Below are 12,368 nucleotides of genomic sequence, written 5' to 3' on the forward strand. Positions count from 1 at the left end.
CCCAGGGTACCAAGGGTGGGGCTGGACTTTTGAGCTAAGCTTCCCCAGAGGCATCCCTGACACACTCAAGGACTACAGATTCCAGAAGGCAACGAGCTAGGGAGAACTATATGCTGCCACTTGAGAACCCTGCTGTGAAGAAGGAACAAAGGAGTGGCAACTGCATCTTACCTATGTTGGGATGGTTCAGAACCTTCATTATCCTTACTTCACGGAATAACTGGAAAAGAACACAACAGTGGTCATGCTTGGTGAACTTACTCCTCTTAGGTCCCTCCAAACGAGCTTTTACTAGAACCTTTTTTAATTTTTTTGGTATCAGGAATTGAACTCAGGACCTTGCACTTACCAGGTAGACGTATAAGCCACTGAACTATTTCCCCAGCCTTTGCTAGATCTTTTTTTAAAAAGAGAAAGACCAAACCCCAATCCAAGTGGAGATAAAAAGGGCAATTGTTCAGTTCATTGAGGTTCTCACATAGTTGTGAGGAACGGGAGAGACAGGGCAAAAAGGGAAGCTGGAGGACACAGCAGGGTTCTGCTGACATCCAATCCCATGCTGCTTCAGCATCAGAGGACCCAGTTGATGCCTCTTCCCCAGTGACCCAAAGCCAGCCTCAGAAGAGCAGGATTTTGGTTGGGATCCTCTACTGGAGGGAGTATGAAGCCATGGATATGATATTCAGCATCAGTGACCAAACACCTGCCAGCTGATCTGATGAGGGGGCAGGAAGAGGGTCTAAAGGAGCACCCATCACTCTGGGGTATAGGCCTTTCTCTCTTGGGCCTCCAGGATGGTGACAGAAGAAGCCACTCCTATATATAGCTGATGCCAATTTTAATCAAATCCACCTCCACACACTCACGCTCTCTTTGTGAAACAAATCAGGGCTCCAAATCATATATTTCCATAGAGAAAGATGACAGAAATGAACTCCTTCCCCTTGCGGGGGCCAAAGAGCTGGAGGTGGGGGTTTTATAACTTCCAGGCCTCACTACTTGTGCAAAGAACAGAACTGGCTGGATTTGTTTATTGTTTTATTCTTTTTTTTTGGGGGGGGCGCAGTGGGATGAGCCCTAATTCAGGATGTAATTTATAGAATAAAGTGAAAAAAATTTTTTTGGTACTGGGAATGGAACTCAGGACCTTGTGCTTGCCAGACAGGTGATGTGCTGCTGAGCTATATCCCTGGCTTTTGGTTTTTTTGAGACAGGGTCTCATTCTTAGTTTTGGCTGGCCTTGCTCTATCTATCTATCTATCTATCTATCTATCTATCTATCTATCTATCTATCTATCTATCTACATGTACATCCAAATACATATCGAGAGCAAGGCAGGAATAGAAACCAGAGCCGGTAACAGTGAGCAGCACTGAAGTCAGACCCAGAGTTTGTCTCCTGAGAGATATTAGTTTTCTGAGCTCACCTAGAACCTAAAAGGGACTAATTTCTTTAATATTTGTCCTTTATGGCTCACTATTAGGACCAACATTAAACTGTAACTTGGTCATAAATAGACTGGGCTTTGTAATAAAATGTATTAAAAGGCTTTTATTTATTTATTTATTTTTTTGGTGGAACCGGGGATTGAACTCAGGCCCTTGCGCTTGCCAGGGAAGCGCTTATTCCACTGAGCCATCTCCCTGGCCCCATTAAAAGGCTTTTAAAATGGCTGTATAAGGCCAGCAAAATAGCTCAGCAGACTAAGCACCTGCTTAGGCAAGCACAGAGACCGGGGTTTGATCCCATATGCTGTGCCAGTCCTGCCCCCAGTGTGCTGAGCTGGCCATAAGACCAGGTGTGGTGGTGCACACCTGTAACCCCAGGGCTGGGGAAGCTGAAAACAGGAAGATCGCTACTAGCCTGATCTCTATAGTGAGACCCTGTACCATATACATATGGTTGTATTCAAACAAAACAAAATACAAACAGCTATTATGTCTCTGGTGGCATCTTCTGGCCACCCAAGAAGGAGGACACAGAGAAAGGCAGGTTATGAGATGGTTTTGTACAATTGATGATGATAGGCCAGAATGCTCCAAAGAGCAAAAAAGTCCACACACATTTGCTTTACTTCTGTGAGGCTGCAGCCTTCCTTTCCTTCCTCCTAGAAAGCTGCAAATGGGGAAGCCCTAGTGGTAACAGCAATAGTCTTTCAAACCAAAGATTCCCCACCCCCCATATGCCATTCTGTCATTGGTATGGCACTGGGGGTCAAACCCGGGCTATGCTAAGCCAAGCATTCTGAGTTACATCCCCAGCCTAAAAAAAAAAAAAAAAAAAAAAAAAATTGATATAAGGTCTTGCCCAGGCTGGCCTAGAATTTAAAATCCTGTCTCAGCCTCCTCAGGAGCTGGGATTATAAATGTATACTACTGAACCTAAGCCCCCTAAAAATAAAAAAAAAAATTTTTTTAAAGGGGGTGAGGCAGACACTTTGGTTCTAGCTGTCAATTTGTCTGAGGAACTCACTCTACTTGTTCTAATTTCAGAGGCACCTTTCTGTGTAACAATCCTTAGCCCCGCTCCAGTCCTAAGCCTCTTGATGATGTCATTACATCTAACATGGAGCCCTGCCCTGCCCCTCAAACACCACAATGTGCTTATAGAGAAAAAATTTCTATTGGCCACAAGATGAAAAGAACAGTCTTTGTCCGAAAATATAAGTGAGAGTTACCTGCAGTAGGAGAATCCAAAGAAGTCTGCTGTACCTGAGTAGGACAGCTTTTTTGGAGCCATACAGGAGCCTCCTCTCTCATATAACTGCTACAGCCCAAGATGGGTGAGAGGCAAAGAGTTTCTAGTTTCATAACTGGTCACTGGCAGGCTGCCCTCCTGCTGCAAATGAAAGACTCCCTTTTTTTTTTTTTTTTTTTGGCACAGACATTGTGGTTGTAACCCGAGGTTTCTTTACCCACTAAGAAAGACTTCAGGGGCCGGGGAGATGGCTCAGTGGAATAAGCACTTCCCTGGCAAGTGCAAGGGCCTGAGTTCAATCTCCGGTTCCACCAAAAAAAAAAAAAAAAGAAAGAAAGACTTCAGTTTCCGACCGTTAAACAAGAGTGAAAGCCAAGCTCAATCTTGACTAGTAAACTATGTACAAATGACTGTGACATCTAGAGAGCCTAGAAGTGAGAAGGAAATGTGGGAGGATCTATCCTTAATGTGCACACTGGAGTTCAGCTTCCAATATTGACAGTCTTTTATATTCACTCTGAAAGGAAGCTCATACAGAACCAGTGACAGGTTCCTTGCCTCATCTCGGTACTTCCAGAGCTACTCCCTTGGAACATCTCAGGTCCTGGATTAGTTACATGGCTGTCTTTCTTCTCTCTCTCTCTCTCTCTCTCTCTCTCTCTCTCTCTCTCTCTCTCTCTCTCTTTGGTATTTTAGGGAAAGATCTACAGGGTGTTCAGGGTCTCACTACTAGATTGGACTCGTAGTGGTGTGCCTTGTTTACAGCCTCCCAAGAGTTACTCTTGTTTACAGCCTCCCAAGAGTTGGGATTATAGGCGTGTACCACCACATCCAGTCTTAGGTGCCATCTCAGCATGGCCTGGACCCTGCACCTTCTTGCAGGCGCTTTAATCTGCTGAGCTATTTGGCTGGCCCTACATATATTTCTAGTAATGCTATAAACTTCCGTTTCTGTATATGGCTGACCAAAGCCCAGATGATAACAAGATGGAGGAAGTAGGCCAGACAGACCAAGCAGGTGGGAAGGAGCAGAGTGACATAGAAAGAACCACTATCTGTGGTGCAAGACCACCCAGGGAGTCCACAGGGGATGCAGCCAAAGCCTTGGGGGCTTTGGTGGGCTCAGCAGTTCATTGATCCCTGACAGAAGCTGAGAACAGGACAGGAGATGTGGTGCTTACTTTCTGAAGGCTGGAAGAGTTCAGTTGAGTCTTGTCAATGATCTTCACAGCTACCTAAACATAAGACAAAAACAGCCCAAGATCATTTTGATCAGGCTAAACCCAAGTCTTCCCTATTTCTTCCTTTCGTTTTTCTTCCTTTCTTCACCCCTCAGCCTCTACACCCCGGCCCCATACTGGGGATTGTGCCTAGGGAGTATGAAGCACACCCAGCCATCTTTATTTTTGAGACAAGGTTTCACTACAAAGTTCAGGCTGGCCTTGAACTCACTATGTAGCCAAGGCTGGCCTCAAGCTTGCAATTAACTCTCCTGCCTCAGCATCTCCCATTCTGGATTTATAGGAGTGCTTCATCATGCCAGGCCCAGCTTTTTTTTTTCTAAAACAAAAACTTTGGACAGGATCTTGCTAAGTTGCTCAAGCTGGGCTTGAACTTGCAATCCTCTTGCCTAGCCTCCTGAGTAGTTGGAGTTATAGGTATGTACCACTATACCCAGCTTATCTCAGGGATTTTAGCACCCTGTCCCATCTAATTTTGGTCTGAGAAACAGGAGATGACTATAGTTACAGTCTTACCACTACGTGCTAGAATGCCAACATGACAGGAGCTCCTGCCAAGCCCCAAAGTCCAGTGCTCACCTCTTTCCCAGTCAGGATGTGCCTGGCCAACTTCACCTTGGCGAAGTTACCCTTGCCAATGGTCTTGAGGAGCCGGTAGTTGCCAATATGGGGCTGCTCATCGATAGAGGTGGCTGAGTTGCGGCCCCGCAGCATGTTGGACTTGCTGCAGGGCTTGGAATCTGTGTGCCCCAGGGTGGTCTGCAGGTGGAAACAGACACGCCTTTCTTTACATGCTGTCCTTCAGTTCCTTAAGTCCGTGTACTTGACTTTGCAAAAAGTACAAGATAGGGTACAGAGGAAGACTCCAAGGGGCTGGGAAACATGTAAAGAAGGGGGCAGAGGGCAAAAAAGAGGTCAGGACAAGCCAGTCTTCACTACAAGAGAGGACAGCAAAAGGTTCAGTGTCAAGATCACAGGGGCATCAGAGTTTAGGACTCTAGCTGTTCCATTATGGTACTACCAATCTCCTATTAGTGAACCAGTAGCTCCTCTGCCTTGGGTGGGAGACCCAGTCTCCTAATGTCTTTCTCTTCATACTGCAAAAACAGTGTATACTGGAGACCCGGGAGCAGTACGGCCAGAATCACTTCAAAGCTGACATTATTACTACCCAATGTTTTATTTATGTTAACTTTTATGATTTATCAATTTATAACTTGTTTTATTTTATCTTATTGGTTGGTTGATTGAGACAGGGTCTTGCTATAGTTCAGGCTGGCTTTGAACTGTATGTAACACAGGATGCCCTCAAATTTGTAGCAATCCTTCTGCCTCAGCTTCCTAAGTGGTGGGATTACAGGAATGTTTTCTGTACCCAAACAGATTGGATTATGGCTGATATTTAATAGTTCTTGTACAATGAGAGAACAGAACAGGGTTGAAATATGATGAAGGCAGTAGTCTACTTTGCTCTGCCTACCTTAGATACCCCATACCCTACAGCTCACACAAGGGCACAAGGAAGTTACAAATGGCTCTAAACAGGTATACAAAAAAGTACAAAAAGCATGTGGTTCAGAAGAAAATATGGCCATATTTGTACATTCCTCCAAGTGCTAAACACAGGTCATATGATCCACCAATTCACTTCTAAAAATATACCCAAGCATAATGAAGACATGTCCACACAAAGACCTGGGTACCAATGTTCATGGTAGCATAATCCTTAATAGCTAAAAAGTAGAAACAACTCAAATTAACAATGATGAAGAGATAAACATGCAACACATTCACATAGTGGAATATTAACTAGCAATAAAAAGAAATGAAGGGGGGGGGCCAGGGAGATGGTTCAGTGGAATAAGCATTTCCCTGGCAAGCACAAGGGTCTGAGTTCAATCCCCGGTTCTGCAAAAAAAAAAAAAAAAAAAAAAAAAACCTCTTCTTTGGGGCTGAGGAGATGGCTCAGTAGAATAAGTGCTTCCCCGGCAAGCGCAAGGGTCTGAGTTCAATCCCCAGTTCCGCCAAAAAAAAAAAAGAAATGAAGGACTCATACGCAGTACAAAATGGAAGCATCATGACAATATTAAGTGAACAAAAGACTCCATGTTGTGATTCCATGTATACAAAATGTCCAGAATAATATAAATAGAACGTAGATTACTAGTTACTCTGGATGGAGGAGAGTGGGGGAGGGTGACCGGAAGGTGACAACTAAGGTGTGTGAAGTCTCTGTTTGGGGTGATGAAAATGTTCTAACATTGACTGTGGTGATAAACACACACCTGTGTGAATTTTATGAAAGCCACCCAATTGTAAAGAGTCAATTATATGGCATGCAAGTTATTTCTCAATATAAAAAGGAACCCAATCTAACTGCCGCTTTGTATCGCAATCCATCTCTCTTAGTATAGCACCATCACTCTAACACCCTGGGAAAAACTGGCACCAAAGGCTTATTCCAAAACCATCAAAACCTGGTTTGGAAATTTCATGAAGACACTCTGGAGGGTAGAAAGGCGACCAGAAATGTGAAAGTCAAGTTTCTTCCTTTCATGGCTTCTTCTGGCTCCATATGAAGCCCTCAAAAACCAGATTAACGGCATGGTGGCATATGCCTGTAATCCCAGCACTTGGAAGGCTGTGGTAGGACGACTTCTAAATTTAAGGCCAACCTGGAAGGAAGCCAGCTACATAGTGCAAGACCAGCTTGAACTGCATAGTGAGACCATGTCTTTAAAAAAACATGGCTTGCTAAGATCCAAGGAACTGTTATGGTCTCATCAAGAAGTTTGCTAAGTTTGCTGGCTGATTCCTGGTACCAAAAAGAAAAAAAGCTCGTTGGCTCAACAGATGTTCCCTTCTCAGAGAGAAAGAACAAATGCCCTGATTCTGATTCCCTTCTTCTCCAAGATATCCATGGAAGGCCTCTGTATAATAGTTATAAGCTGTTCTTTAAGCAGACTGACCCAAAAGTCCTCTCCCTAGGGGAGCAAAAACACTACACACATGGTAGGCCATGAAAGGAGAGGTTCCCCATACACTAGAAGATCACCTTTCCATCTTCTTGGCTTCCAGGGACCATCTACTCAACTACAAGCCCTTACCATCTCTAGTATCCTCATGAAGCCACAAGCCCTACTATTTTAGCTACAGAGCTCTTAGGCCTACTGATCACATACCCTATAGCTCATCTAAGGCTGGCTAGTCTTCAGATATTGTTGCTAGACAAGCAGATGTTCAAATGCTTGCTTTTTTCCCTCAAAGAATTTTGAAGCTCATATACCTTGGAAGGAACGGCAATTAATTCCAGGCCTTATTGGTGTCAGCTGGAGCCAGTCTCCTGTAAGGCACCCTGAACCCATTGAGCAGGTCCTGAAGGCCTGGCCTCCACAGCCCACTTCTTTTCAGCCCATTTTCCCTGACAAGCTGCCAAACTTCTATTGCCCCCACATGCTCATGGGACAAACAACAGGGACAATTTTCTTCTGTCTCAACCCCAAGAGAAAGATGTGTAGGAAAGCTTTCTAAGGAACTTCTTAGATACCTTACAGGTTTCTTGCTACACTCCATTTTGGAGATCACAAATTAAAGACAGCCGGAGCCTGGCAGCTTCCAAGTCTGAAAACCTAGAACAAAGTGTTAGGCCCTCTATCTCTCTGGAGCCCAATCTGGGAATACCATGCCTACTGTGAGCTCTGCCCTGCCCATCTATTCCCTCTTGGTGTTTCTGCCCTGGTGCTGATCTTTGTGGCACAGCAGGTCAGCATTTTTTGCCAGGTGTGGCTACACCTGAACTCAGAGAGCATCAATATCCACAGGCAAGACTTGCCATGCACACTCTTACTTACTAGTTAAAATTCAGACTTCTTGGGCTGGTAATTTATAGCTCAGTGGTGCAGGGCCTGCCTGGCAAGCATGAAGTCCTGAATTCAATTCCCAGTACCTCCCCTTCAAAAAGATTCAGACTGTCAAATACTAAAAACAAATTGCCAAAATTTAAATACTAATTGCCACATAACACATATTTATCACAGTCAACATCATCCTTGTGAGGGAAGAGAGGTAGCAAGAAGGGAAGATGAAGAAGAAAACTACCCAGAAGATGATCTATAAGGGATGCCCCACACATGTGAAGTAGTTCAGTGGGTGCTGAGGAATTCTGCAGCCCAAAAGAACTAGGTTCAAGTCCTGTCTCCCCTACCTACCAATTTTAGATTCCTGGGGGCTGGCAGCTTAGCTCAATTGTTTAAAGCCCCTTCTTAAGCAAAATCAGTCAGGGGTAAGGGACTGTGGTTTGATCCCCAGCAACACATGCCGCACCAGACCTGCCCTTAAGGCAGCCTGAGCCAACAATTAAAAAAAAAAAAAAATCCTAATTTTAGATTCCTTACCTAAAAAGTGGCAATAAAAAATTCCCTACTTTTCATAGGTAGATGAAAGCACACGTAAAATGCCTATACAATGTTCAATAATGAGCAACCATTATGTCCCCAAATGCTATTATGCTGGCTACCAACAATCTTCTATACCTAAAGCAAGCCCACTTAAGCCAGCTACAGGCCTTCTCCAGGTGAGTCACCCAGACTAAGCATCCACTGTCCTCTGGATCTGTCCTCAATCCCCATGGGCACTCCAACCCAGCTTCTATAACATTTACAAGGACAGAGGGGAGGAGCCAGGCACTCCGATGGGGTGGGTTGTGAAGGGGTACTTCCAAGATGGGTACCCAGCACAGTGAAGGAGGAGGTTCCATTTACTCAGAACCCATGGAAGCAGCAACCCTGGCACCTGTTCTATTCCTGTTGCAAAGCCACCACCTCTCATTTCAGATCTGAACTAGTCAATCACTCAATTAATTCCTAAGATAGGGTCCTGCTATATAGTCCAGGCTGGCCTCAAACTCACAGTGATCCTCCTGCTTCAGTCTCCCAAGTACTGGAATTATAGCCACATGTCATCATCCCCAGAGGAATCATCCAATCTCTTGGGACTCGAAATAGTCCTTCTCTTACCCTCATTATGCCTCTGTGAGGTTGCAAGATGTTTCCCACAGCAGGGATATGGGTAAGATGAAGTAGGCCCATGGGGAGGAAGCAGAGAAGTAGAGAGCAGAAAAAATGAATCTCAAAGATGCTTCTAAAAGCATTACCCAGTGAAGGCAACTTCCTTCCATGTGGAAGAGCTGTTACCATGCAAAGAATTTCCCTTCTATAGTTCCTAGCAGGCCTCTTCATTCTAGCCCCTTATCTCACCAACAGGGTGGCAGGCTGAGGCTTACCTGCCCTTCCGGGCCAAAGAAACAGGATCTGAGTAAACCCCTACTTGCCTCTCCACCTCTAGCCTCCCTGCTGTCAGTGGGATGTGTAATCTCTGATTCCCAAATCTGAGAATCATATCCTAGGCAGGCCCCCAAGGCCTAAAAAGGTCTGCTGAAAGTAGCCCCATGGCTCTCAAGCAGGCTTCAGAAAGAATAACAGGTCTCTCTTCAAGACAGAATTTGGAACCCAATGGTAGACTTAGGTGGTTATTAGGCAAGTCTGTTTTAGAAGTAAGGCCAAAACAGCTTTGAGGCTGTAATCAACAGGAGAGAAGCCAGGGAATAAAGGGTAAAAGAGAAATAAGAATTGTAAAGCTACCAGGTCTGCAAGGGCCCTACTGCCTAGAATCTCAGAACATGGCCTAGGTATTTGCCAGCCTTGCCCAGAGGACAGCCAACACCCCAAGATGCCTGGTGCTGACTCAGGTAGGCAGGGTCCCCTGCCCTAATGCTGGAGGCTCTTAGAATTCCTGGAGAAACTGTGCTCTGAGGCTCTGCACACAGGGCTGGCCTCAAGTGTTCCCTGGTTTGCTCAGGACTCAGAAAGGACCAAGCTGGGAGGGGCAATAAGCAGGCACTCCCTGGCCAGAGGGAGAGTGAAGAAGAGTGTCCCTTGGGCACTTGCCCTAGGCACTGGCCCCAGATTGCAGCCTGGCCCTCACCAGTAGCACTCCAGTGCCCCCTTGGTTCACAGCCCACCACCATGGCCTCCAACAGCCCTAGGAGACCTAAAAGAAGACTTCTTCTTTGGTATGTTCCAGTATTCCTTTCCTAGCCAACACCTTCTTGACACCTACATGCCCTTCCTTGAGTTTCATACCCCACAACTGAGGCCTGCTCCACTTAGCAATCTTGAAAGATTTCATGTTTCAAGTTGGATAAGAAAAAAAAAAAAAAAAAAAAAAACAGAAAAGTGCTCCGTTCCAGAGGCAAAACAAGGGAACACATACCCGACTGGAGAAAGGGACAGAGACTACCAGCGACTTCCATTCAGCAGGGCCCACGGCAGAACCTGTTAGACAGTGAGGGCAAAGTACAGAGGCCAGGAAGGGAAGCCAGGCCCAGGGCGGGGGCTGCTGGCTCAGCCAGCCACCCTTACTCAGCCAGTACAGGCGACACCTTCCACCACCTCCTCAGTGAAAAGAAGTGAAGCAGCCAGGCCGAGCAGTTCTTGTCTGGGAACCTGGACTGTGTTGCAACCGAAACCACCAGTAGCTGAGACTGGGTTTGGCAAGGAAAGCAACAGGGACAAAGCCCGCAGCTTCTCAAGGGCCAGAGCCTGGTGTTCAGGAAGGGCAAGCAGTTCCAGTGTTCAGGAAGGGCAAGCAGTTCCAGGACAGTATATAAGGAGTAAAGTGGGAGAGGGGCAGGAAGGGAGGCAGAGAAAGAGGCGGGTTTGGATCAACTTCCTTATTCCATCCTCCTCCCTCACCGGAAGTGGCCTGCCCCGCCCTCCCATAGGTGCTCGGTTGTGTAATGAAGCCTAGCTCCATTCAGGGATGTCATAAAGCCCTGTCTCACCCATAGCAGGTGGGACATGGGTAGAATATTTAACAAGGCCTCAAAGGTGACCAGGAGGACTGTGTGTGACTCAGATGTGCTGACGGGGGGGGGGGGGGGGGGGCAGACAGACAGACAGACAGAGACAGAGAATCCTAGCAAGGACCAGAAAACCTCCCTCAGGACCCATGTGAGGAGGGTGTAAAGAAGGAACCAGCAAGCCCACAGTGGCAGATGGACCTCCTCCTTCCTAAAATAGCAGTATTTAGCCACAGAAAAACACACATTTTGCTAGACACCAAACATGACATAATTTCAGAGGGCTCAGAGATCCTGTACAGTCCTGTAAGGTCTGAGTTTAGATTAGGAGCCTCTATACAGAATGAGGTGTAATTCTAGATCATGTTCAAAAGAGGTGGATATATTCCAAATGGCCTTTCTACATCTTTTCCAGCCCTGCTTCTGCAAGACTATCCTTACATTTCCATTCATTTCCAAGTCCCCCACCTTCCTACTAAAACATGCTTCCTCTAGAAATTCAAGCTTCCTCATACCTCTTTTCTTCAAAGCCATCACAGCCTGGACATGTGGTGAGTGTGGGGCAGGTCAGCTCTCTCACCAAGGGAAGACTTAATTTCCAGGCCAGTGGGCCACTGACCTGTGTTCTGCTGGTACCTTCTGACTTCCATATACAGTTATTCTCTCTAGCACTCCATGTGAGGCTCTAGCCAGTCTGTAAACCTCCTTGGTAAGGGAAAAGCCTCCTTTTGTGCCCTGTCAGCACCTAGACACACATCCTTGGGCAACTATGCCACTTAAAGGTGGCCCAGAAATGCATGCCATGTATATGGGTACTGGTCAACAGAATCAACCTCTCATTTTCTCCTTACCCATGCCTTGCCTACTAGATAGGCAGTGTACCCATTTTTCCACCAAGAAATGGACTATCAGAAGTGATAAGGAATTCCCAGGGCTTTGTGCCCTCTTGGAGCAATACCTGGGCTGGAGCCCAAGGCATTTGCCGAAATTTCAGCACCCACTACTGTTAGCCATTCCTTTCCCTAAGTTTCTCTTATTTTCCCCCAAAGGCTACAAACCTTGGCTCCTCCTCCATGGCCTAGTATAGGGTGCAGGGTGGAGGTGGGATAGCAGACAGAAGGCTCAGGAAAGGGGCTTGGGACAACGGAAAGGACAGGTTCCACTGAGGTCAAGGGTGAGCGCTGCTTTCTAGGCCTATCCATGTTGTCCCACAGCAAACCCTCCTCCTCCCATCACTCTCAAGATAGTTTTGTAAATTGAGGCAGTATCAAGCACTGAAGGAAGAGAGGCTGCGGAAAGATGGGATATGACTCAGATGAACAGGTATATGCTGTGGCAAGTCCTGATTGGGGGGAGGGGGCAACTAGTGATTGAACTCAGGGCCTTTATACTAAACCACATCCCCACTCCCTTTAAATTTTTCTTTTTTTTTTTTTTGGCAGAACCAGGACTTGAACTCAGGCCCTTGAATTTGCCAGGCAAGCACTTATTCTACTGAGTTATCTCCCTAGCCCCCCTTAATTTTCTATTCTGATTTGTTTTTTATTACTTTGATACAAAGTCTTACTAG

General features: G+C 46.0%; 1 protein-coding gene across 6 annotated transcripts in view; it reads right to left on the minus strand.

Moving 5' to 3' along the window:
* The window catches only part of Mark2 (microtubule affinity regulating kinase 2), an 80,118-nt gene that overhangs the window by 12,618 nt on the left and 55,132 nt on the right, over positions 1-12,368 (minus strand). For 4 of the 6 annotated variants that reach the window (XM_004643785.2, XM_004643786.1, XM_004643783.3 and 1 more), the window contains exons 2-4: positions 4,519-4,698; positions 3,880-3,933; positions 172-220 (exon numbers count right to left, since the gene is read on the minus strand). In XM_004643785.2, the coding sequence (XP_004643842.1) occupies positions 172-220; positions 3,880-3,933; positions 4,519-4,698 (283 nt within the window). Of the gene's footprint in view, positions 1-171; positions 221-3,879; positions 3,934-4,518; positions 4,699-10,209; positions 10,666-12,368 lie in introns of those variants that run through there. The other 2 variants (XM_004643784.1, XM_023703900.1) reach the window with 2 other exon arrangements.

This window comes from Octodon degus, unplaced genomic scaffold, assembly GCF_000260255.1.
Source record: "Octodon degus isolate 3935 unplaced genomic scaffold, OctDeg1.0 scaffold00184, whole genome shotgun sequence".
NCBI lineage: Eukaryota > Metazoa > Chordata > Mammalia > Rodentia > Octodontidae > Octodon > Octodon degus.